This window comes from Sciurus carolinensis, chromosome 2 (genome assembly GCF_902686445.1).
Source record: "Sciurus carolinensis chromosome 2, mSciCar1.2, whole genome shotgun sequence".
Classification (NCBI taxonomy): domain Eukaryota; kingdom Metazoa; phylum Chordata; class Mammalia; order Rodentia; family Sciuridae; genus Sciurus; species Sciurus carolinensis.
Window position 1 is genome coordinate 74,912,744 of NC_062214.1, and position 26,576 is coordinate 74,939,319.

The 26,576-nt window shown below is 37.4% G+C and overlaps 1 protein-coding gene and 1 pseudogene across 1 annotated transcript in view; both read right to left on the reverse strand.

Moving 5' to 3' along the window:
- The window catches only part of Gabrb3 (gamma-aminobutyric acid type A receptor subunit beta3), a 216,057-nt gene that overhangs the window by 35,205 nt on the left and 154,276 nt on the right, over positions 1-26,576 (reverse strand). Inside the window, exons 5-6 of the mRNA XM_047534870.1 lie at positions 7,774-7,856; positions 4,589-4,726 (exon numbers count right to left, since the gene is read on the reverse strand). Coding sequence (XP_047390826.1) covers positions 4,589-4,726; positions 7,774-7,856 — 221 coding nt within the window. The remainder of the gene's footprint in view (positions 1-4,588; positions 4,727-7,773; positions 7,857-26,576) is intronic.
- Positions 422-1,211, reverse strand: LOC124973137 (28S ribosomal protein S18b, mitochondrial-like; annotated as a pseudogene).

Consider the following 26,576-nt stretch of genomic DNA (forward strand, 5'->3'; position numbering starts at 1 on the left):
GTACCAGGATAAATATTAAGGATACAAATGTGAACTCCAAACAATTTCTGATTTTTTTTCCTCAGAGATGGAGATGCAGCTTTATTGTAGAAAAGCTGAGTTGGCAGAAGTTTGAAACAACAGAACAGTTGGGCACACCAACTTAAGGCAGAGGGGCTGGGGCTTCCTATACACATTCTACTGTCCTTCCTCAGCCTCAGATGGGCCTTCAACAACTCCTGGGTCTGCCATTGGTCACCAAACATTGTAATATCCCATCACGTAATCTAGGCACTACTTTTTTCTTTCTCACACATGCTAGGCAAGTACTATTACACTGCCCTATATCCTCAGCCTCTCATTTTCCTATACTTTAAGCTAATGCATTTTTCAACTACCAGCCTCTTAAGGATATTAGGAAACAAGTATTTAAAATAAGGTGCTATAAAATTATAATATACCATGCTCTCCCAGTTAGAGAGCCTTTGGAGGGACTGGTAGGTGCAGTGGAGGAGGCTTCAGCAGGTGGTGAGGGGCACCTGGGCATTGATTCCGGTGGGGGCAATTTTCTTCTAGGAGATTGCCCTGATAGAGTTCCCACCAGTTATCTTTCTGGTGGCTGTTTCCAGCTGCACCGCAGGTAGCAGGGGTCACCTGAAACTAGGGAGGAGGGGTGCTTGAGGTATAGCAGACACATATCCAAGAGATGTACTAAAGACAAGGTCCCAGGGTTCCACCTGGGGAATGTGGTAACTGAGGAGACCATGACCTCTGGCTTTCTGGATGACTTGGGTCAACCTCCCGTGCTTCTTCCCACAGACACCTGTATGTGAAGCACTGAAGATGACACCTACATGAGTGCAGAGGAACTGCTTCAAGAGCTTTACGTTCCTAAAATCCACATGCAACTCGTGATCCCAGCAGAGGGAGCAAGGATCCCCAGCATCTTTATTCTTAATGAAGACCCTTCTTTTGAGTCCACTGTGGGGGTACATGCCCCTACTTGCAGCAGGAACGGGGTGAGAATCCCAGTGTTTCTGGTATTCTTCTGAGTTCAGGTATTTTCAGGGCTCCTTCTGATAAGGGGAAATGGGAACCTGGGGGCAATGAACCTTTTTCAGAGGGCAGGAATAGGGGCTTTGGTGCAGAGTCTGGAGGGGAACTTGAACTCTAAAGGTGGCGAGGTTGGGAAGCTGCCTCACTAGCTGTGTGTCCAAGAAGACTGGCGTCATCTTGACCCCATTTTTATCTCCCACAAGCAATCAGATGTCAGTCACTTGATGTCCATTAATCCCAGAGAATAATGTCAAAATTTCCTAATATGCAAAGCTCTAATAAACTCCTAGGGTCATCTGTTCTCAGACTCCTCATAATGTGTCTCATTTATGGTCCTGCACATTTAAAATGATACTAGTTCTTAGTGCTTAGTATGGGCAAGACACTGTTCTAGACTCTGTATTTATACTAACTCACATAACCCTCTCAAAAATCCTATCCAATAGACACTACTGATATCCCTGTTTACAGACAAATGGCATAAACCAGCTGTGGATCACACTGCTAATAGGTTCCAGATTTAGAACTTATACTCTGGTAGTCTGGCCTCATGGTCTAAGTTTTTAAACTCTACGTATTGTCTCTTGAACATATTTTGTCAAGTTAACCCACTGTGACTTAATTCCTGCCAACTAGCTATTTATGTAAGAGAGGACAAGAAGCCATCTTCTGAACATAGGAAGGGCCAGAGAGAAACACCATGGGACAAGACACTCTTGTTCCCCTCTTTGTTCCTAAGGCCTGAACCCAAGTTCATGCCAGTTGCTGAGTGAATATTCATGGCTCACCTATATGTGTGTTCTCTGCCTTATAGCCTGTGACCCCATGTTACCCAAAAGGTAGATCAGAGGTGCTGCTCACAGTAAATCAGCAAGTGGCCCCTGCTAAGTCCTCAAAGGAATAACACATGGGTGAAGTGCATGAGGCATCAAATCTTCCTTAAATAACTCTGAGAAGAAGCATCCCCTGAAATTTTGCAAGCCCATTGCCTCCCTTGCCTCTCTCAGCCTTGCCAACCTCTGCCAACCATCATGTGGAATTTGGGTGTAGTTGCTGTATATTTACACCATGAGGAAAACAGAAAGGAATGGAATCAGGTAAAATCTTCACTGTCCACCCTTCCTGGTCCCAAAAAACTTCCAGAGCTTTTGTTTTCTCCTAATTTTTTATGACAGTTCTTTCCCAGGCTAGCAAATCCTTCAATCCCATATGCTGATCTAAATCTCATTAATTCAGAGCAATCATGGAAAGAAAAATTAACTCATATAACACTTAATTTTAAAATAGTTTAAGACTACGAGGTTTATGCCATTTCTTCATGTATGGGAAAATTAGAATAATTTTAAAGCATTAGCTTTTAGAAGATTAGGTTTCAAAAATGATTGATACGGAACTCTGTGCTACATATGGCAAACACAGGACTTCAGAACATGTTGGTTACATTCTGATCACCTCCTGGGTCTACAGATAGTTTAAAAATTCTCCCTCATGTGTAGTGTATATTTTCTCTAGACATGTTTAGGATCTGTGCTACATACGCTTAAACAGAAGGCAGAGGCCACGCCTACAAAAGAGAGGCTCCAAGTAGTAGCTCGTGGATTCAAGAAGGTCAATCTAAGGGACTGCAGTGTCCTGTGGAAGCAGGTTTTCTGATAAGGCTGCATGAAAATGCAGTAAGTGATCATCAATGGTAGCACCCTCGTGGCCACAACTGCAATTTCCTAGACAAAAGCATGGTCAGGATTATTCCTCTTTCATAATACTAACCCTCTGTTCTGAGCAGAACTTTTGCTCATAATTCTGGGAGCACAGAACAGCTTAAATTCCAGTTTTAGAAAGAAATAATTTTGTTCAATATATCAATAGAGATATTTCTTTGCTGTGAACACAGTTCCTTAATGCTAAACCTGAGTTTCCTGCTGGTTCTCACCATCCACCTGAGGTGAGCAACTCAGTGTGACCCCTACAGAGGCTGCAGGGATATTTGCAAGAGCTCTTTTGACAGAGGATAAAGCAACACTTGATGAGAAACAGACATGACTGATGTCTTAAAAATCCAAGCTTTTCTCTCTACTTAGCATGTCTATTGGTTCTAAGAAGCAGGGATGGAAAGGAGGGATGTGGATGATGACTTTGACCACTGTTTGCTAACTCAATGACTATTGTTATAATGTCCACCATTAAACAAGTTGAGAGCAAGAAGGAAGTAAACCATAACCAAGACAGGTTCCTCCTGGAGAGATGTACCCTTGCAGTCACAGGCATAGTGAACTGTGCACAGAGGTGAATGGGGTTGGTGCTGCACTGTGGAGATATTCATGGCTCACCTATATGTGTGTTCTCTGCCTTATAGCCTGTGACCCCATGTTACCCAAAAGGTAGATCAGAGGTGCTGCTCACAGTAAATCAGCAAGTGGCCCCTACTAAGTCCTCAAAGGAATAACACATGGGTGAAGTGCATGAGGCATCAAATCTTCCTTAAATAACTCTGAGAAGAAGCATCCCCTGAAATTTTGCAAGCCCATTGCCTCCCTTGCCTCTCTCAGCCTTGCCAACCTCTGCCAACCATCATGTGGAATTTGGGTGCAACACCTAACCCAAACTGGAGAACTCTTGGAGCTGGAGAAAGTCAAAAAGACTTACTCCCAAAAGGGGCATCAAGATGAGATGAATCAGACATGGCTAGGCAGAGGGGCAGTAAGCGGCTATGGGTTAGGAACATTCAACCTACAAGCAATGGGTCATAGACCACCTGGTTTCATAAGTACCATCACAGAGCCAGGGATAATTTCTACCCACTCATTATTGTTCAATACATGGACAGGTCTGTCTTTACTTAGTATTTTCAGCCCAGAGTTTGTGGACCTGGAAATACCTTATAGTTTGCAAAGCACTTTCATCTATTATCTCAATTACCATCCACAGCATTCAGTAAGAATATAAATCTACCAAAAAAGTACTGCACATTGTAAAAGATACATGGTTATAATTTAATAAAACATTAGCAAGAATAGACAGAAGAACAAAAGATAATGTCTCCATCTTTGGATAGTTGAAATAAAAACAATAATGAATTCCAAGTTAGGACAACCTTAACCAGATAATATCAGGCTAAGAAGATCATGTATAAAGAGGCAAGGCTAACTGTACATGGCTCTAGTTCTTAGACCATCAAGGCTAATGGCTAGCCTGGGTCAGAAAAAGGTGGCTAATTTCTAGGAGGAGAGTTAGCCATCTCTCTGGTCTTTCTTTTTACCCTTCCATCAATGCTCTCTTATCTACCTAAGCATGAGCACTTCTCATCAAACCTTAGCTGGTTATATTCACCCTCACTTTAACTGCTCAACAGTAAGCCCCAGAGAATATCTCACTCATAGTTGATCCTTCCTACCCATCAAAGCTTATCAATTCTCTTTAGATATCCATCAAAGGAGTTGTGATGGCAAATTGCTAATGATAGTGCTATTAGTCAGCAGCCACATGTTTCATAAGAAGACTAACACAGCAACTCAGTCAGTGTCCAGAAGAGACTATGAGTAGACACAGGGCTCACCTGTGGCGAAGACAACATTCCTGGAGACCAAACGATGCTCCACAATGGAGAACTGTGGGAGCTCAATCCTTTCCACACCAGTGACAGCCTTGTCCCCGCCACGCCAGTAAAATTCAATGTCATCCGTGGTGTAGCCATCTACCAGGAGAGAGATGAAAGGACACAGTGCATATGAGATATCATTTTGTATGAGTGCACAGCTAAAGAAGCTTGAATACAATGGAAGTAATGGCCTTGCCATATTTGAATATTTGTTTTAATGTGCTTGTCTCTAAGAAGTGTCACTAAAGAACTAACTTTCAACTAATCTTGTATTACCCCTGCTATTTGATTTGTACCAGGTTGTTTGAGGACTCTAAACAATGTTGTGCTGGCAAAGTCTAACTTTAGAACTGGTGCGGGCATCATATGGAAGTGAATTTAAAACACTTCTTAACAGCAGCAGATAAGATGGTAGTAAAAGATGAGAACTCAAGTCTGAAGAATCCTGGAGAGACACCTCCTCTCCAATACTACTAGAAGGTTGAAAGGCTATGGCAAATTTGACTAATCTGTGGTGGATTAGATGAATTCTCAAAGCAAAAGCAGTGTTCTCTGTGGCATGTTTGGATAATTTTGTGGTCTCTTTCTGACCATGAGGTTTGCCAATCTTAGAAATGCCATTTGTTGGGATCTACACAGGTGTTCTCATCAGAAAGAGTACTGATAATTTACTGTTCTTAGTCCAGAGCTTACATTCATTTGGTAATTAATCAATGCTTTTGAGAATGAGTAAATAAATAAATGAAGTCCAATGTTATTTTTTAACACTCAGTTGTCTCATAGAAGATTAGGTCAGCTCATTAAAATAAGATCAATTAAAATACAAATCTGAAGAAAAATATTTCTATATAACAGATTTTTGGATTTGAACATATACCAAAGAAGATAAACATTCAATATTTGCTATTAAGTGAAAGGACCAAAGCCATGGGATGACCATGTCCATAGCTAATGCCATCTCCCTAGTTGCATATGCTGTCCTTGCTCTGCAAATTCCTTTCCTCTGGAATCATTCTCACCTGGAAACCTTGACATTTTTTAATAAAATACACAGTTCACCACATCACTCCTATGGTTAAATCCCTTGAACATTTCCCAATGCAATTGGCAAAGTCTAAGTTCCTTATGAGGCCCTCATGAGTCTGTGAGATTGACCCCTGGGATCTCTCCCTTCTTCACCCAGACTCACAGACTTTCTTTTGCTGCTGTGCCCAGGGCTTCAGTGCCTGCTGCAGGAACCTACTCCCAGACCTTCACATGACTCATTCTTCCCAGGTTTGCATCTTAACTTCAAGCCTTCTTGTAGAAGCCCTTCCTGAGATTCTACTTCCCCAGCAAACTCACAACCACTCACAACCTTTTTTTTCAAAGCATCTGCCATGTTTTATTTTTTGTCTAATCATTTCTGTCTTTTCTGGAACATAAGTTCCAAGAAGACGGGCATTTTGACTGTCTTCTTTATACATCCCCATGCTTACAATAATGACTGCATAGGGAATGTGGATATAGCTCAGTGGGAGGCACATGGTTAATTAGTGGGTATGGTTAATTAGCATGCACAAGCTCCTGGGTTCAATCCCCAGTACCTAAATAATAAATAAATAAAACAAAAATTTTAAAAAACAGTTCTTGTGAAGAGTTAGGTACTCTAAGGATTCACTGAATAAATTCATGGGTCAATGAATTTGCCTTGATGTTAGGAAAAAAAGGCACAACTATTTTTTTCCCTCCATTCCCAACACAGAGACATGCATAGTGAGTCACTAGAAAATCGGAAGAATCCTCTCTTCCACTCAAGTGCTTCAACCATGAATTCTCTGCAAGGGAGCGTCCTCACACACTGAAGGAATCATTTTATAGTAGATCTTCCTGCTTACTGTTCCCCACAGCCACACATTGTACTGTGAAGCCAACTCTCAGAAGTCACTCACTGCGTGTTCAGGCAATTGGAATAGAAACTGCTTCCTAACTTGGACCCCAAATTTGCTTTCCTGAAACTTCCACTGTCTTATTGGAGTCATGCCCTCTGGCTACACAGAATTCATTTAACTTCCTAGCCTCATTCTTCAACTGTTGGGAAATCATCATCCTTCCCCTGAGCCTGCTGTTCTCTATGGTAAATGTCCCCAGATAATTCAATTATGCATCACTTGACATGATTTTATGTCTTTCATCTTCTCTGAAAGTACAGCTCTCAAAAACCATGACAATGATGGAGGGTGGAAGTAAGGGGACTCAGTGCGGCTGGCCCTACCCAGAACCTGGACACTAACTTCCCCTACAAACAATTTCTCCATCCGTTTGTGCAGGGACATTTCCTTTGCATCACAATTGCATCAAGCGACACTACAAAGTCAAAGTCACTTAATCACCAAAATTCAGTATGAGCATTGACAAGCCTCAATCCAATTGAGACTAAAAATAAACCAGTCTGTGATAGGCCAAGATCAAAGCAAAAACATCCTGATATGCCAGGAGGTATGGTTCAGGTAGCAGGGGGGACATCTGCTTGTTAGATGTTACAGATGCGACTCTCATCCCTGACACAGAAGTACTCAACACTGAATTACCAATAAAGCATCTGAATACTCCTCAAATTGAAGAAAATTGCCAAGATGCAGAAATGCCTACTTGTAAAGCTCAGATCCTGATGGGAAATGAGTTTTACTCTGACTGCCCAGGGTTGCAGCAGTATAGCCACTCATGCATGATGAAACATATTTTAAGAAAATTGCATCTCAGTGTTTGCTCTCTTCTCTCTGAATGGACCGAGATGAGGAACATTTGTTTTTTTTATATTTCAGCACAGCAAACAGACTCTCCTAATCAGATTAGAATGAAGAACTCTTTTTGTACTAAGCACCCCCATCCCCATTTTCCTCTCTCTCTGTCTCTTTCTGTTTCTATCTTGCTGTATTTCTTTGGTCTTTTCCTCTCTAATTCTCATCTATCTCTCTCTTTCTGTCTGTCTCTCTCTGTTATGACTGTGAAATTTGCAGAATGGAGAGTTAAATCTCTAATTTTTAAGATAGTTAAAAATTATGCTCAGAACATTATCAATGCCTTGGAAAAGATACTAAACAATGACAAAAAGATGTAAAACACAAACTGGAAGAAAAAGAGACACAGATACAGATACACACAGCTTTCTATTTCCAAAGTGCAGTTCTGCTCATCCAGTGGGTATCTTCTGAGATCCATCATGCATGCTGCTGTTGTGGTGATTCTGAAATACACAGAGCAAGGAGAGATATTAAAGATGACCTGAGTAATGTAACAGAAAAACTGCTTCTAGATGACCATGAGTTACTCCCATTTATGACCCCCTTCCCCAGAGTACACCTGACTAAACACCTTTCATTATATACAAACGTGAATCAAAACAAACTCTTGATTATACTATAGATAAGTTTATCAAGAAAAACAAAAATTATCATTTTATTTTCTTTTAATATTTTAAATTAACAAATAAAAATTCATTAATAGTTGTATTAACACATTATGTTTTAAAATATGTATACATTGTGAAATGTTTAAATTGAGGTATTCATATACTTATTTTTTTGTGTGGTGAGGATACTCAAAATCTATTCTCAGCAATGTTCACATATACATTATTAGCTATAGACATGATATTGTAATAAAAACCTAAAATCCTATTGAAATTAGTCATTGAATCTTTCTGACTTTTGATAATCAATGGTTTTCAAGGAAGTTCTTACCTTTAATTTTTGTTTTGTCTCCTTGTCTATCAGCTCTCTAACCCCTTCAATACTGAGAGAACTTATGTGAGGGACAAACTGATTAAGATTTAATTCTTTGATTTTCCACATGGAGTATTAAAGTAGTTACATGTCCATAGATGATACTTTGGAACTTTGAACAAAACTGCTTTTTCTTATTTCATTATAGTTGTGTATTGGAAGGGATTATAATATCTAGTAGACTTTCTCACCATGTCATCATCTACTTTGTCATTTATTTGCTTTCTCTGTTATTAATTATGAATCAAAATTCAGTGGGTTAACTTTCCTGAGGACAGTTAAAACCAAAGAAAGAATTTACACCACGGCCCCAAGATAGTTAATCCTCCACTGGGCAATGGTTAAACCAACCACACAATGGGAAACAATACAGCTAGAAATAAGTACATTCTCTGTTTTATAATACTATATTTCTTCAGAACCTCAATACTTCCTCACCACTGATTGAACTGAGTGAGACCTGAACCAAAGATAGCTAACCAATGGCCTCAGCCGAAAGGCAGAACAGAGCTAAAGGAATCTCTTTCATGGAAATAAATTAAACTGCAAAGGTAAGAGTGGAAGTGAATCTAAAAGCCAGGATTTAGAGGCTTATGAGCAAAGTATGCAAAAGCATAATAGTAGTACACAAATTACACAGTACTTAGTTGAGGAGACAGTAGTAGCCATAACCCAGTACTCCACATCTTCAGGAAGAAGCATTTTTAAAGTTATGCAGCAACTGAGCAACTGGCAGTTCTGGTTGTGCCCAGTAGGTCATAAGAAGGAAGAAGTACTAATGCCTTTTCCTGAGACGTCAAGAGTTATCTTGAATCCCCAGATGCCCTCCAGGTTCCACCTTTCTTGAAGCCCAGTATTCACCTTTCTCTGGCCAGCTATCATTGTGAATTTTCACAACAAAACTGATAATACCTAGGGCAACATGAGCAAGCTTTGGTTCTATCTACACACCCTAACCTAAACATCTGTCAAACAACAAGCATGTGCCAGTTCTGAAGGACTTTACCATTTAACCTAAAGGCAGGTCCTAAGGGCATAATGGAGAAATGTATGCCCTTCTACTAGCATCTGATTTAGCAGCAGGTTTAGGAAGGTTTTACTTTTCAATTGCTAAGAGGAGCAATGAGGAAGAACACCAACATACTTGACAAACAGCTCAATGTAAACTTTTTTCTATACAAATAGAAGTATGTGCCATATGGAAATACAACATATAACCTATACCAATGGGAAAATTGAGGTTTTTTTTTTCCTCCTCCAAATGTCATGACACTTCAATTGACTTGGAAGAAAGAAGTGCACTGCATTCTATAATGCAAAAAAACACATAGCTCTTTGGTATATTTTTCTGCAGCATCTGATTTCCCAGTCAACTGATATTCCAGCCTAGCACTTTTAAATTCTGGCACGTTTTATGGCAGCCTGACAACCAGCTTCTACACAAGATGTCTACAAAGGTAAAATCTGAACAAAATTCTGCTAAAGTTATAAATTTTTATAAAGAGAAAATGACCTCACCTAGAATGTTCAAAATTTTCTACATGTTTTGGGATCTTTCATTTGAACAGTCAATAATTGAGATTACTATTTTTTATTATTAATTTACTTCTTATTTTTCATTCTTCCTCAAACTATCCCTAAAACACACACACACCACCAAACCACATAAACATGCCGAAATAGTTTGAAGGTACTTGATGCAGCAATCTCAATTTATTGGTATATTGTGTAGAGTGTTTCATAGAAATTGTTGAAAGGAAATTAGGAAGCTAGAATAATTGGTTAGATTATTATTTTCTTCTCACCAACTACTGTTATTTCCCACAATACAGGACTTGTGCACATTTCTTTATTTTAGTATACTAATGCCATAAATTGGAACACTTTCTATTTACTTCAGGAATAATGTATAGACATGCTTTTACTACTCTTTTTCCTTTGCATGAAATACTTAGAAAATCCTGTCACTGTGGAGAGTGTGACATAAAAGCCTGCACATGCTACAAAAACTAAGTACACAGGTGACAAATGGAAGAAAGAATGGGGTCTACTGGGCCACTGGGACAGAAAGACAAGAAAAGGAGAGTATATGGGAGCAAAAAGAGAGACCCAGAAAACTCTGCAGCATGCCAGAACCCTTACTGAGCCACAAAGCTCTCATCCAGAGTGGAAGGCTTGAGTAACTGGAAATGACATGCCAAAGATAAACCACAGAGATGCCTGGGTTCCGTGTGTGTAAACTTCAACACTCACACACACACATTTTGATATGTTTGCCTGATAATTTTTTGTGGGTTCCAAGAGGAAACTATAACCAACACCTAGCTCCACTTCCATAGTCCTCTGTAATCTGAGAACTCCACTAATATTTCTAAGGAATAGTGATGAAACTAACAACTGGAATCAAAATATGATAGGTGAGGATCTCTGCAGTATTATTTTTCAGTAGTTCAGTAGATCTTTCATTGATGTATATTGTTTTTGGATTGAGAGACAGCAGTGTTCAGAGACTGCAAGGTGTGTTTCTGATAGAAAAGCAGAGAAAGTTGTGGCCAAATGGTGGCGAAGACATCTATATTCTATATGAATTTCTTGCAAATAAGCACATTTTGAGGATGCTGAGTGTGTAAAATAAAACTAAGCAGAGAGAGAGAGAGAGAGAGAGAGAGAGAGAGAGAGAGAGAAACAATGAGTAGAAGGTTGGATAGAGTTGTGGAGATGGGTGCTGATTCATCCTCTTGCTGTCCAGGATAGCAGCCAGCCATATCTGTACCTTATACAATATGAGCTCAGTGTTTGCTCAGAGCCTAGATCTGTACCGAGCACATTAACACACATACATTTAATCTCACAACAACCACCTAGAAGTATTATTATTATTATTATTGTTATTGTTATTATTATTATTCCTATTTTGCAGTTGAGTTAAAAAAGACTTAGAGTAAGGAGGTTGGGCACATTCACAATGCCACTGGAAGGCAGGTACCGCTTTCAGAACCCAGCAGTTTGAACTCTACACCCTACCATGTCTTTGACACCTCTCTTACCCTAAAAGAACAAAATATATTCAACTCACCAAGGTCTACTCAGGCACAAGAGGTTCTTCTTTTACATGTAAAGCAATAAGGTAGAAAAATTTTGATAGATAGCAAGATAGAGATAAAAATATAGATACACATGGATCATATGTAAGAGGATATTAGGGTCATATATGTGTTATATTTATATAGTAATATTCTCATTAAATATGACAAGCAGGACATATAAGTATAGAGAAAATACCTATTTTACATACTACTCCTGCAGTAAATGTAATAAATTTAATCCAGCTCCCTACCCGTTATAGAACAGTTAATTAGATTATCCTGCCTTTATAAAAAGTACATGCCTAAAGATATGCTTAAAAGAAGTATGGAAATGGAAGGACTTAACATGAAGGTTCTAAGGAGAACACATCCAGCAAGTTTGAAATCATATTATGAGATACAGATCCTCGGACACTGTCTACACACTATACTTAGTGTCCTTTCCCTGCACAGCTGAGTGAGGAAGCCTGAGCCAAGGAAGTCAAGACTGTATCTGTCAGCGTGTTGAAGGATTTTCATTGTCTTAAATGTATTAAGTTTGTGAAATATATTTTGGTTTCAGCACTTGGATTTTTAAATACACACCAATTTAAAAATCATAATAAGGGAAGATGCAAATTTTTCATCTAGTTGCACAAATACAAATCTTTCTACAGACCAGCCCATAGGCTGTTGTGGAAATGCCTGTCAGGAACATGTTTACTACAACAAACATTTGTCTGAAATATCTACTTGTTAGCCCAGGTACTAAAGTCCTCCTTGTTGGTGTGGCTGAGAAAGGCTGAATAGGGGTGAAGTCTGGGACTACACTTACAGTGAATAGAGCAAAGTACACAATTTCTTTTACCATTTGTATAAATCTTTTAGATACATACAAATCTTTTAGATTTACCATAAATACTGGAGAGGACAGATTAAGATGTGCAATGTGAAGGTCCATTCTAATGTCCCTGATTTTGTGATCCTTGGTCAGCTCTCTTAGAGGTCTACAGAAATAAAGAACCCTAGTCTTCAATTACCTCTCCTCACCTTGCCCCATTTAATGGTTTCATTGCCTTTAGCCCCAGCTACAAATGGAAGCATCCAATTATTTGTTGACTAGACCCCTTGCATACCCCCATGTGAGCTCATAGTGTAAGGCTTTGCCTCTCCTGTCCACAGCCATTTCCTCAATGCCTAGAACACCACCAAGGACTTTATTTATAGCAAGTGCCCTATAAATATTCACTGAAAAATAACTCTGGAGATCCAAGGACTAACAAACCATAGGCAGAAAGTGTGGCTCAAGCAAAATGTGGCAAGAGGAAGAGGTAGCTTGCTCCTTCTTGACTTTAAGATTCCAAATACTAAAGTCAGCAGGGACATCTTTCCTCTGTCAAGCTTTCCTAATAGGACCTCTGACCTTTCTTGATTACTGACTCTCTGAAAGCCTCTGTGGGCTAACTGTCAAGAAACTTAAACAACACTTAAACATGAGACTTCCCTGTTTTAATGGCCATGTGGTCTCTATGATTTCTTATGCTGCAGAATTGAATCCCACACGATTCAGTCCTGCAGAATGAATCTGAAGAATTAAATCCTGCAGCATCAAATACAGTGTCAAGGCCATGAATTTTATGGCTTTAGCTGCAATGAAGACTACAGTGAAATGCACCATTTATGGAAGCTCTGGCTCTCTGATCACAATCTTGTTAAATTAATAGGAACTGGGAGCAGTTTAGTGGCACCTTCAGTGTAACCTCTGGGTTGCACTTGGATTCCCAAGTGTTCAACATTTCTGGGAAATAGTTCTATCTGTGACCAAAGCATAACACTGCAGGCAGGCTATTGATTTATATGTAACCCTCAGCTCTTCACAATCTCTCTGTGGCAACTCACACTCATCTTCATTCCTGGTTTCCCAGAGACCAAATGCATTGGGTGGCAGAGGCAGTTATCATTTTTTTCAAGCATAGGATACTAGCATTAAGTATCTAAATCAAAAATTTAGACCAAGCATTTTCTTAAGCAAGATATTATGGAAAAATGTGGAGAAGTGACAGGGCATGGGCCAATGTTTCAGCATCCCAAATTTCTGTTGTTATATATTTGTTATATATTTCTGAAATATATAAGAAATCACATTTATTGAGTACTCTACAAGGTCTTTGCTATGGAGACTACTTAAGGATGTTGCTTGGAAAATGATTATGAAAAGCTGAGTATGTTAAGAGCCCATGCCTTTCCCTTCCCAGGACTCACTGTCTTTGCCACGTCATTTACAATTCTTTTCACTACAGAGGTGCTATATGTTTTCCCATCCCCAACTGTGGGCTGACTTTGTGACTTGCTTTATCCTTCTGAATGGGTAGAAGTGGCAGTGTGGCAGTCCCAAGCTTAGTCCCAACAGAAACATTCTGTTTCTGGTATTTTCTCTTCTCCCTCTGCTGTGAGAAAGCCATGCACAGGTGAATCTGCTGGTCTTAGCAGGAGAACGGACACAGGGGCAGACTGAGGTGAGTACTCATCATCTCAGAGATCACCCTGATGAGCTGATAGATTACTCACACCCAGTCTTTGAGTGAGCCAGCCAGAGTCAGCATAGATGCTCATTAATCACCAAACATATGAGCAATGAGCACTTATTATATGCACTGAAGCTTCCAGCTGTTTGTTACACAGCACTGCTGAAATGACAGATAACTAATACAATAATCAACATGAGTAACTATATACACAGAACATAAATCATCATAAAATAGATAGGACTCAACCTGATACTTCCAAGCTCATGTCATATATAGCAAAACCCTTAATAGATAGCATTTTCCTAAAATAGGAACATCTGTTTCTATTAAAGAATTAGGAATAGCCATCTTTGTAAAACGAGCAGTCACATTAGGCAAATGAGACAGGCCCAACATACCCTCTCTCATTATGCAAGCAACAAGATGATAAAGTTACACAAAGGCCCAAACTGGCAACAGTGCTAAAAACTCAAACTAAAACAAATAGTTTAGAATCCAAGAGCACCTGCTAGAGAAGGAATTGTCTGAATGGATGGATTTCAGAAGTTCTTAAGGAAACACCATAGGTTCAGCCCTTTGAAGAAGAAAACAATTTGAAGAATCAGGAAAGTACTTTGAGTCATCCCAACTATCTGGATCTAATTATGGCAGTTGAGAACTTTACCTTCTAGAACTGTATTACCCAAAATGACAGTCACTTAGCCATACATGACTGTATATGTTTACATTTTAAATTAATTAAAATTAAATAAAATTTAAAATGCAGCTCCTCTGATGTACTAGCCACAGTTCAAATGCTCAATAGCTCAAAGACCAAATATTACTGTATGGTGCAAACTACAGACCACCTCCATCATCACATAATGTGCCTTTGGATGGGGCTAGAGCAATAGCTTACTTGCTCTTGCTCTCTCTTCCCTCCCCTTCTCTTCTTTCTCTCTCTCTCTCCTCCTCCTCCTCCTCCTCCTTCTTCTTCTTCTTCCTCTTCTTCTTCTTCTTCTCTCTCTCTCTCTGTCTCTCTGTCTCTCTCTCTCTCTGTTTCTCTAACCTTAGGGAATGCAACTCCCTGGACCAAAGTGGCTTGGTAGATAAACTCTAACACATGCAACACAGAGTCTTAAAGAAGTCCTCACAGTTAGAGGAAGCCCTGCACACTGGAATGGAAAATGTCACTCAGGATTCTACTCAAAATACCACACACCGTGTCTGACTTCCTGACCTAGCAGTCAGAGAGAAAGACATACCCTAAGTGAACAGCAGCTAAGCATAACAAATGGAGCACATTAACCTGATCTTCTGATTCATACCCTAGAGACTGAAATCTCCAATGTGAAAATGTGACTGGAAGGGTAAGATCATCATACCCATATTGTCACTAGAAGATCACTTTGTCCAATTGGAACTATCTCACCTATGGATAAACACTATGAGACTAAAACCAAGAAAGATCCCATGAAACCATATGGAAGCACAGAAAATAAAAGTTGAACAACATGGAAGATATGTCTGGTTACCAAACTATCTGAATGGCTATAGCCTCTTCAAAGCCAGAACAGGGGAACGTACTGAAAGAACAGCCTGAAATGAAGGCATAGAGAGATGGAAGAAGCTGTAACAGAGAGAATACAAGTAACTGCAGCCACAAATATTGAATGGAAACGTGTCTGAAGACAAAGACAGAACTGACAGTGCTGGAAATTATTTAATTATATGGAAGGCTTTTTAAGTGTTAATGAACACACAAGTCACTGAGGGATCTTGTTAAAATTCAGAATCTGATTCACAATGTGTGGGGTGGGTCAATACTTCTGAGTTTCCCAGATAATGTTCCCAGGCGATGTTGCTGCAGTCCTGGGGAACATACTTTGAGTAGAAACGATATGGAAAACTTGAAAATAGCATCCACAAAAGCAAGAAAGAGAACAAAGCTTTGAAAACAGAAAATTACTGATACAAAGGATATGAAATGGGTATGTAACTGAGTTTTATTTGAGCAAAGCCAAAAAGCATAAATAAAATATAAAACAATAAGCAAATTTTAATTGGAATAATATAACATAACATGTATTGTTTTAACTATTTTTAGTTGTACAACTCAGTGGCATTAAGTACATTCACACTGTTATGCAACCATCACCAAGTATCCAAATGGAAACTGAACCCATTAAATAATAACATTAATTACCCATTTCTTCCAGGCCATGGTAATCTATTGTCTACTTTCTCTTGCTATGAATTAACCTATTCTAGATACTTTATATAAATGGAATCATGCAGTATTTGTTGTTTTTTTGGTCTGGCTAATTAACTTACTGTGTTGTTTTCAATGCTCATTCATATTTTAGCATGTATCATTCCTTTTCAAGACTGAATAAAGTTCCAATTTTACCCATCCATCCCTTGACAGACATTTGGGTTGTTTTTAACTTTTGACTATTTTGAGTAATGCCACAATGAACATTAATATCCAGGTATCTCTTTCAGGGACTTTTCTTTATTTCAGCATATACTTACAAGTGAAATTGCTGAATTGTCTGCTAACTATCTGTCTAAATTTTAAGGAACCATCATACCACTTCAACAGTGACTGAACCATATTAAACTCTCACCAGTAATCTCTAAGGGTTCTAATTTCTCCATAAATTTGTCAACATTTGTTCTTTTCCAATTTTTAAAAATAATAGTCATCCTAATGTCTGTTTAAAGATATCTTATTGTGGTTTTGATTTTCATTCCTTAAAGGCTAACAAGGTTGAGCATATTTTCATGTGCTAATTGGCTACTTCTATATCTTCCTGGAAAAATGTATATTCAAGTACCTTGCCAATATTGGAACTGTGGTTTTTATTGTTGACTTCCAGAAGATCGTTATATGCTTTCTATTAATTCCTAACTAAATAATAAGACTTCTAAATACATTCGCTCATTTTATAGGTTACTCAATCATTCTGTTGGTTGTGTTCTTTGATGCACAGCTGTCTTTGGTCTTGATACAGTCCATGTCATGTATTTTTTTTCTTTTCTTGCTATGCTTTTGGTGGCATATCTAAAACTCATTGCTATCCAATGTCACACAGATTGTCTACTATTTCTCCTCTAAGAGTTTCATGTTCTAGCTCTTAGGATTGGGTCTTCGGTCCATTCTGAGTTAATTTTTTGATATGTTAAAAGATATGGGTCTAATTTCATTCTTTTACATGTGGATTTTCAGTATTCCCTAGCAACATTTGTTGCAAAGACTGTCCATTATCCACAGAATACTTTGGCATCATGTCAAAAATCATTTGATTATATATGACAAATTTGTTTATGAGTTCTCTGTGCTATCCCACTGTATGATATGTCTATTCTTTTGCTAAGACCAGTTTGTGTTGATTACCATAGCTTTGTAGTAAGTTTTAAAATCAGGTAATGTGAGACCTCCAAATTTCTTCTTTTACAAGACCCTTCTAAATATTTGAGATCCCTTAAGATTCTACCTGAATTTTAAGGCGGGTTTTTCCTATCCAATAAAAAAATGTGCTATGGGGATTTTGGTAGGGATTGCACTGAATCTGTAGATTGCTTTGGACAACATCATTTTTTTTTTTAACAGTAGCAAGGATTGAACCCAGGGGCACTTAACCACCAAGCCACAACCCCAACTTTTTTTTTTAATGTTTTATTTGAGACAGGGTCTTGCTAAGTTGCAGAGGCTGGCTTTGAACTTGCAATCCTCCTGACTCAGCCTTCCAAGTCACTGGGATTACAGCTGTTTACCATAGCACCTGGCCACGTTGTCATTTTAAAAATATCAAATCTTCCAATCTATAAATGCAGGATGCCTTTCCACTTAATGGCCTTTTCAAATTGTTTCTTACTACAGTGTTTTATATTTTTTATTGTTCAAGACTTTTGATTCCATCACTAAATTTATCCCTAACGTTCTTGTCCTTTTAGATGCTACCACAAATGGACTTGCTTTTGGAATTTCTGTTTTAGATTGTTCATTATTATTATGTAGAAGTCCAACTGAATTATCTGTGTTGATTTTGTAAGCTGCAATTTTGCCAAATATATATTTTTAAGTATCATAGACTCTGTGTGTGTGTGTGTGTGTGTGTGTGTGTGTGTGTATAACTTTAGGTTTTCTATATAGACTTGTGCCATCTGTGAGCAGGTAATTTTACTCCTTCCTTTCCAATTTTGATAGAAGTTGCAAAAATAAGCATCCTTGTCTTGTTCTTGGTCTGAGGGGAAAAAGACTTCAGCCTGTCACCATTGAATAAGATGTTAGTTATAGGTTTTTCACATACAATTCTATCATGTTTAGGAAGTTTTCTTCTATTCTTGGCATACTGTGTTTTTAATCCAGAAAGTGTATTATATTTTATCAACTGTTTGGTCTACATCAATTGATACAAACATGTATGGTTTTTTTCCCTTAATTTTATTACTCTGGTATATGCATTGATTCTCTTTCACATGTTAAATCATACTTACATTCCAGGCATAACTACTGCTTGGTTAAGGTGATGTTGTTGAATTCAAATTGCTAATGTTTTGCTGAAAATTAATGTATTATTATTCATTAAAAATTAATGGTTTGTTATTTTTGTAGTATTTTTGTTTGACATTGGTATTAGGATAATGTTGGCCTCATAGAACAGTGAAGGAAGCTTTCTCTTCATTTTTATGGAAAAGTTTGAGTTTTAATAAACTGGTATTAATTCTTTTTTAATTGCCTGGTAGAAGTCCACAGAGAAGCCATGTGGTCTAGAACATTTTTTGCTGAAATGCATATTTTCTATTTTCTTCATCATTCAGTTTTGGTAAATTGTGTGTTTATAGGAACTTGTAGATTTCTTCTGGGTTATCTAATTTGGTAGTAATACCTCCGTTTTCATTTCTGATTTTTGTTATTTGTGTCTTTTCTGTTTTTCTTAGTCAATCTAGTCAAATTCTTTAAAAAAAAAATCAAAAAGGAAGGAACACTTCCAAACACTTTCTATGAAACCCTGATACCAAAGCCAGATGAGGACATTTGGGAGAAAAGAAAATTAAAGGCAATTATCCTTAATGAACACAGATGTAAAAATCCTTAACAAAAACAACACAGTAAAGGAATCATTCACCATGATCAAGTAGGATGTATCCCTGGGGTGCAAGGATAGTTCAATATATGCAAATCAGTAAATGTGATACATAACATTAACATAACAGAATAATGGGGAAATATGAGCATTTTATTAAATGTAGAAAAGTATTTGACAAAATTCAACCTCCTTAAATGATAAAAACTCTCACCAAATTAGGTATAGAAAGAATGTGCCTCAATAAGCCCATATTTGAGAAGTATAGCTATATTTAAACAGGAAAGGAAGAAATGAAGTTATCACTCTTTGCTGATGGATGACATATTATATATAGAAATTCCCATGAACTGTACCAAAACATTGCTAGAACTAAAAATCAAACACAGTGAAACTGCAGGGTGAAAAATCAACAGAAAAGATGAGGAGCATTTCTTTGCGCTAACAATGGAATTTACAAAAAAAAAAAAAAATCAGAAGAGCAATCCCATTTACAATAGTTAAAAAAGGGGAAAGAAAACTTAGAAGTAAATTTAACTAAGGTAGCAAAAGACTAAAACCTATAAAATGTGGATGAAACAATTGAAGAAGACACAAATGAATGGGAAACATCTTATGTTCATGGATTAGAAAGATTAATACTTTTTAAATGTCCATACTGTCTTTTTTAGTCAGCTTTTCCATCACTATGACCAAAAGACCTGTCTAGAACACTGTAGAGCAGGAAAAGTTTATTTGAGGTTCATGGTCTCAGAGGCTTCAGTCCACAGATAGCTAGTTCCATTGCTCTGGGCCCAAGTGAGGCAGAACGTCATGGAGAAGAGTGTGGAGGAGAAAAGCTGCTCAGGACATGGCCACAAGAAGGCAGGGAGAGAGTTCCACTCACCAGGGGAAAAATACACACCCCAAGGGTACAACCCAAGTGATCTCTCTTTTCCAGCCACACTCTACCTGCCTATAGTTTCCACTCAATCTTTATCAGTGGATTAATGTGCTGATTAGGGTTAGACTCTCATAACTCTATCACTTCACCTCTGAACTTTCTTGCACATGAGCTTTTGGAAGACACCTCACATTTAAATAATAATGCTGCACAAAAAAAGTCTACAGATTCAATATAATCATAATCAAAATTCCAATGTTCTTTTTCACAGAAATAGAAAAAGTAATCCTAAATTCATATGGAAGTAAAAAACTCCAAATAACCAAGGAAAATTCTTTGTAGTACATGATAATAAAAAGCTGTAATAACTAAAACAGGATGCTGTTGAAAAAGAAAGAAAAGGTACATCAACCAATGGAAAAAAAAATAACCAGAAAAGAACGTGTATATGTAAAAACAACTGATTTTCAACAAAGGTACCAAGTATAAAAAAACAGCAAAAGGTTAGTCTTTTCAATATAGGTGTTGGGAAAACTGGATATCCACATGAACAAGAATGAAATAAGATTCTATTTCACACCATATATAAAAACCAACTCAAAACAGATTAAAGATTTAAAGATAAGACTAGAAAAGTACTAAAAGAAAACATTGATATTTGATATTGGTTTGGGCAATAATATTTTGAATTTGACTCAAAAAATGCAGGCCACAAAAGTCAGACAAATGGGTTACATCAAACTAAAAACCTCTTCACAGCATAGTAAACAATGACAATACATAGAGACAACCAACATGAGGAAAATCTTTGCAAGCATACATTCAATAAGGGGTTAATATCCAAAATACATGAAGAGCTCAAACAACTCAACAGCAAGAAAAAAACACTATTAAAAACAGGCAAAGATCTCCAACAAACACTTTTCAAAAGAAGACATACAAATGGCTAACAGATATATGAAAAATGTGGACATCACTAATCACCAGGGGAAATACAAATTAAAACCACAATAAGAGACCATCTCACACATGTCAGAATGTCTCACATCAAAAAGAGAAAAGGTAAATATTAGCAAGAAAGTGGAGAAAAGATAACCATGTACACTGTTGATGGGAATGTAAAATAGAACTATCATCACAGAAAATTGTACGGATGTTCCCCCAAAAAAATCCCAAAAGTAAAATTTCCAAATGATCCATAATCCCACTTCCAAATATTTACCTAAAAGATTTGAAATCAGTTTGTCAAAATGATGTCTACGTTCCCATGTTCACTGTAGCACTATTCACAATAGTCAAGTTACAGTGTCAAATAAATGTCCAACAGCAGACAAATAGATAAAGAAAGTGAGCTATATAAATACATAAATTAATAACATTTAGCTTTAAAAAAAAAGAACATTCTATCGTCTGTGACAATATGGATGGACCTGGAGAACATTAAGCTACATGAAATAAGTTTGCACAGAAAGATAAGTACTGTGTGTTCTGACTTATAAGGGTGCACTCTAAAACAACTGAACTCATAGAAACAGAGAGCAGAACAGTGGTTACCAGAGGCTGAGCAGCAGGGCAATGAGAATATGATAGTCCAAGAGCACAACATCTCAGACAGGAGGAATTTATTTTTGAGATCTATTGTGAAATAGTTTATAATATTGTGATTTTCAAAAATTGCTAAGAGAAGAGATTTCAGATATCATACCACAAAATTATAAAGCATTTGAGGTGAAGGATATGTTATCTAGCTTGATTTAGTTATTCTACATTATATTCCTAAAACATAACATTGCTTTATACTTCACAAATATGTATAATTATAAATTTTATTATAATTATAAATTTTCAACTTACAATGAAAATTTAAAAATTAAAAGAGAATAAGTGAAAGTAGAAATTAATATATCACAATTATCATTAAGTCAAATATGGAAAATGATCCTATAAATACAGATTGAAGTGAGGAACTCTAATTCTAGTATTTTAAAAATAATCTAAAATAAGCTAGGGTCAGTCATATCATTTATAGTTAGTTATTGAATATAAATGCCATAAATTGGTGATATGTTTTATTCACCATCATATCTCAATCAATGACAATATTTCCACAAACCAATTTACTTTTCACACACACACACACACACACACACACACACACACAATTAAAGAACAGGTATCGCTACAGTAAACTAAAAGCACAAGTCCTTCTTTATGGTGGAACACAAAAAGCACATCTACTTATGATGAAGAGTGAGATAATACTGACACTGTTCTCTATTATTTATCACTGATCTAGGGGTTGAAGTCAAAGCAATGAAACAGGAAACAAGTGACAAAAACTATTAAAAGGATGGATAAAAAATCATTACTATAAACAATGATTGTAAAAGTAAAAGCCTTAGGAGGATTAACTAAACTGTTGGAAAGAAAAGTATATTAGCCTGGGTAAATATGATTTTGGATAGATGTATACATAAAAATAGTCATAAACAAATCAATGACCTTCTCACATGCCAGAGAAAGCTAACTAGAAAAACAGAGGGATATGATCCTATTCTTAATGGTACCACACTTTAAAAAAATAGGATGAAACTTACCAAGAAATGAAAGGGTGGTCAGATGAGAAAATGACAAAACTTCACTAAAAGTCATAAACAAAGACAAGAATGAATTTAGACAGGCAATGTTCGTGTGGAAAAGATGAACACAGTTTTTGATCTTCCAAAATTAATGTTTAATGAGCATAATTCCAACAAATATCACAAGCTATATTATAAGGAATTTGATAAAACATGAGATGATTCTAAAGTTCATATGAAGAATAAACTGGTATTAGAACAAAGAACTAGCCATGTGAGGAAAACATGAGACAGTTACATCACATTCTGCACCAAGATAAAGTCCTAGAAAGTAAAACTCTAAATAGAAAATATAAAAATACAAGAATTACAGAAAGAATTGGAATTCTAATTTGACCCTTATGCGATACTCCTTTTTAAATATCAAGCAGTACTTCATACTCTAGATTGATCAATTGATTGACTGAATGAATGATTCATTGATTTGGTACTGGGGATTGAACCCAGGGGTGTTTAACTACTGAGTAACATCCCCAGTCCTTTTGTGGATTTTATTTAGAAAAAGAATCTCACTGAGTTTCTTAGGGCCTCACTAAGTTGCAGAAGCTCATTTTGAACTTGTGATTCTCCTGCATCATCCTCCTGAGCTGCTGGGATTACAGGCGTGCACCACATGCCCAGTAGTACTCTAGATTTTGATGAGACAGCAATAAATAAGATGGAAACAGCTATCTTAGAGAGTTTATATTTTCATATGGCTCACCATCATCATGGATGAAAACATGTGATAAATTGACAAGATAATGTTGAATTTGGATAAATCCTATAATAAAATCTAACAATGTGATGTGATAGAAAGTGAGCAGATGATTAGAGAAGTGCTATCCTTATGAGAGTGAGACCTGAACTGTCATCAACTACACAATTACATTATAATGATGTCAAACATGAACATCTAGAGACAGAGTATTCTCCATCCAGCCAAGAGCATGTGCAAAGGCACTGAGAAAGAAACATCCTTGATGTTTCTGAGGAGTGGAAAGAAAGTTCACATACTGGAAGTGTGATGAGGGGAGAATCATTGTAACAGGGAAAGGTTAGAATCGGAAGTCTTGAGTAGGGAGAGGAGGCCAAGAAGGGAAGTTGACCCTTGAACTGCTGAATGACTCATTTCCATTTTGAGAGGAGGTAAAGAGTGAGAAATAAGCACATGAGATGGACTTACTGTAAGGGGAAGATGAAGAAATTACTGTGTTTTCAATTAAAGTATGAGATAACACACTGAATGAGAGTAAAGGAAGAAGTGTGAAGAGAAAGTGCAAAAATTCTCATAAAGGAGGAAAGAAGGAACATGCTGGGGGTTGGGGGGAGAAATGTATAAATCTGAATTTAAAGTGAGAAAAGGGGTTTCCTCTAATCCTGAGAGATGAGGAAAAGGGATAGATTATTTACATTCATCTAAATGATCATAAATCCCAATTCAAGTGTCACAATTCCTAACACTAATATATTGCTTGTTTGCTATTGGGAACATAAATTGGCATAATCCCTCTGAAAAGCAATTTGTCAGTATGTTACTTAATTACATAAAAGTACTTGTGAGCAACCAAACAGGTATTTTAGGAGTCGGGCACCCCTGCACTCAGTCAGGTGTGCCCAAATGCCCTGTAAGCTTACATCTTTTCTGCCATAAAAATGTAGTTGACAAGAAAGATTGTATAAAATACAGTTTTGGAATAAGACACTACCTAAACCCATTTGATGACTTAATTTGAATCTTTTGAAGTAAGTTCTAGTTTCAATTTAATGTTGCATTCAACATTTTAAGTTTAGGAATGGCAACTTCAACAATTTTAAGCAATTTTCAACATCAAGCAGGAATATTATAATATATTTTCCAACAGCTTTTGCAATAAATTTCTCAGACAAAATAAGAATTACTTTGTTTTGATGAAGATCACTTAACCTGAGGCTCCCCAGTGTTTTCTGGAGCAAATCAAATTATATTTGTGACCCTCTTGCCAACTTGCTAGCATCAGAGAAATGAATGAAGACAGATGAAAAAAAATACCACATTATAAAACATACTTAATGGCACAAAGTGAGACATTCAATGACATTGGAGGATCAGGAACTAAAAAGGAGGTCAGGAAAATGATAAAGGACTGATACCCAACCCCCTTCTCACAGAGAGCACGAAACTGACATGCAGGAGGAAACAGAGCAGCTATGGTGTGGAAAGGGGTGAGGCCCATGAGTCCCTCAGTCAACCACGAACTTCCTGGTCCCTGAAAGGGTTTTCCCACCCAAGAACCTTCAGAGAACTTATATTCTGTGTTAAGAAGGTGCACGGGTTCTATGCAGAGCATCCTCTGGCCTTCCATTGTGAGTTGGGCCTCTGCCGGAGACTTGGTTCATCATCGTAATCAACGGAGTTCAAGTGGTAAGCACAAGCTAGTATTGGCCCAAGTTTCAAGCTCAAAGGGATAGAAGAGTCAGGGGAAAAAAACAGTTCATGATTTACAATGACCTTTTATCTCTATAAGAACACGATCACTCTCAAGCATCTGCGTGAGCAGTCCAGGACTACTTTGCAGTCCTCAGAGTTAAGGATCAATGATTTCCCAGAATAAGGCTAAGCTGACGAATGAACCTACGTCATGGATGGCTCATCCACAGCCAAAGATCTTCATCTGTCCTAGATAAAGCGAAAGCCCTCATTGATCCTGGTACTGCGAAGGCTGGGCATGTATAGGAAGCGGAGACCAAAGAAGCTAAATGGAACCTGACTTAGCAGTTTAGGCTACTACCAGATAGACAGGGTGAGGTCAAGCACAGTATGCAGTGGTGAAAAAAATCCAACCTTAAGGTCTCGGAAATTCAGGTAATCCAACTCAAGCCCATGACTAGCCAGAAAGTAATCTCTGTTCAGTAGAACCTTTCTTCCTTAGGAGTCTCTTATAAGGAAGACAGCAGTAGCAACCCCAGTGCCTACAATCCTTGCAGAATGGAGAGTCTAACTTCGGTGTTCTCAGCTGTACCCAATCTCCTCCAGGACCAGGCCACAGTGGATATGATCCTGACTGATGGCTTTACCATGGTGCAAAAGCTGTATGCGTTTACTTCAAATTTTGCATCATGATCCTTTTCCAGGCTAGCAGTGTGCAGTCTGAGTCTGTGGTAATGCTGGGCCATGGCAGTGAGCTATAGCTCCCAGTCAGCCTGTGTGAAGGGGAAACCACTGACACTCTTTGCAATAGGACTGTGTTGCAAAGCTCAGAAGTTTTGGAGGTTAGGTATATTTGATACATTTTTTACTTACGATTTTTTAATTTATGGAAAGTTTTTGGTAACACAACCCTATTGCCAATTGAGGAATGTCTGTACTTATTTACCAAAAGGATACAAAATGATGTTGAGTTACCTACATTGGCCCAGCCCTGGTTTGCCAGGTCAACAGCATAATTCAGCAAGTAAAAAAACAAAAACAGAAGTCGACTCTGGGGTCAAAAATAGGACAGAGTGTGGCCCATCAGTGTGAGCAATCACACCTAATTTTTTATCAAAAACCATGATATGTGTGTGTGTGTTATGTGTGTATTAACATAAAATTTGTATTATACATAAATATCACTAAAGTTCACACAAAACAGCATAGAATGAATGTGTTTATATGAATTTTTAAAAATTCTCAGTATTTTGAATTATCAATGTGCTTTTTTGTCCAAAAGTTCAAATTAATCTGTATAATATATAGTTTTTCTTAGATATTAAAGTAGATATTTCTTTGTTAGCCGATTTCTAAGAAGTCAGATGACAGTATGGAGGCTGAGCACCTGCAGAATATGGTGAAGAGTTTCTTTGTGACAGTTTGTCCAGGTTCCCAGAAACCTGAAGAAGTATTTCAGAAATATGAGGCTCAAAATAAAGATCTAAGGCATATATTGAGATTACATTTAAATAAAAATAACTACATATTTAGAGATCCATTTTCTGATTTAAGAGGTTATTTGAGAGGCATAATGGATGTAAACTTGACTAGAATGATTATTTGT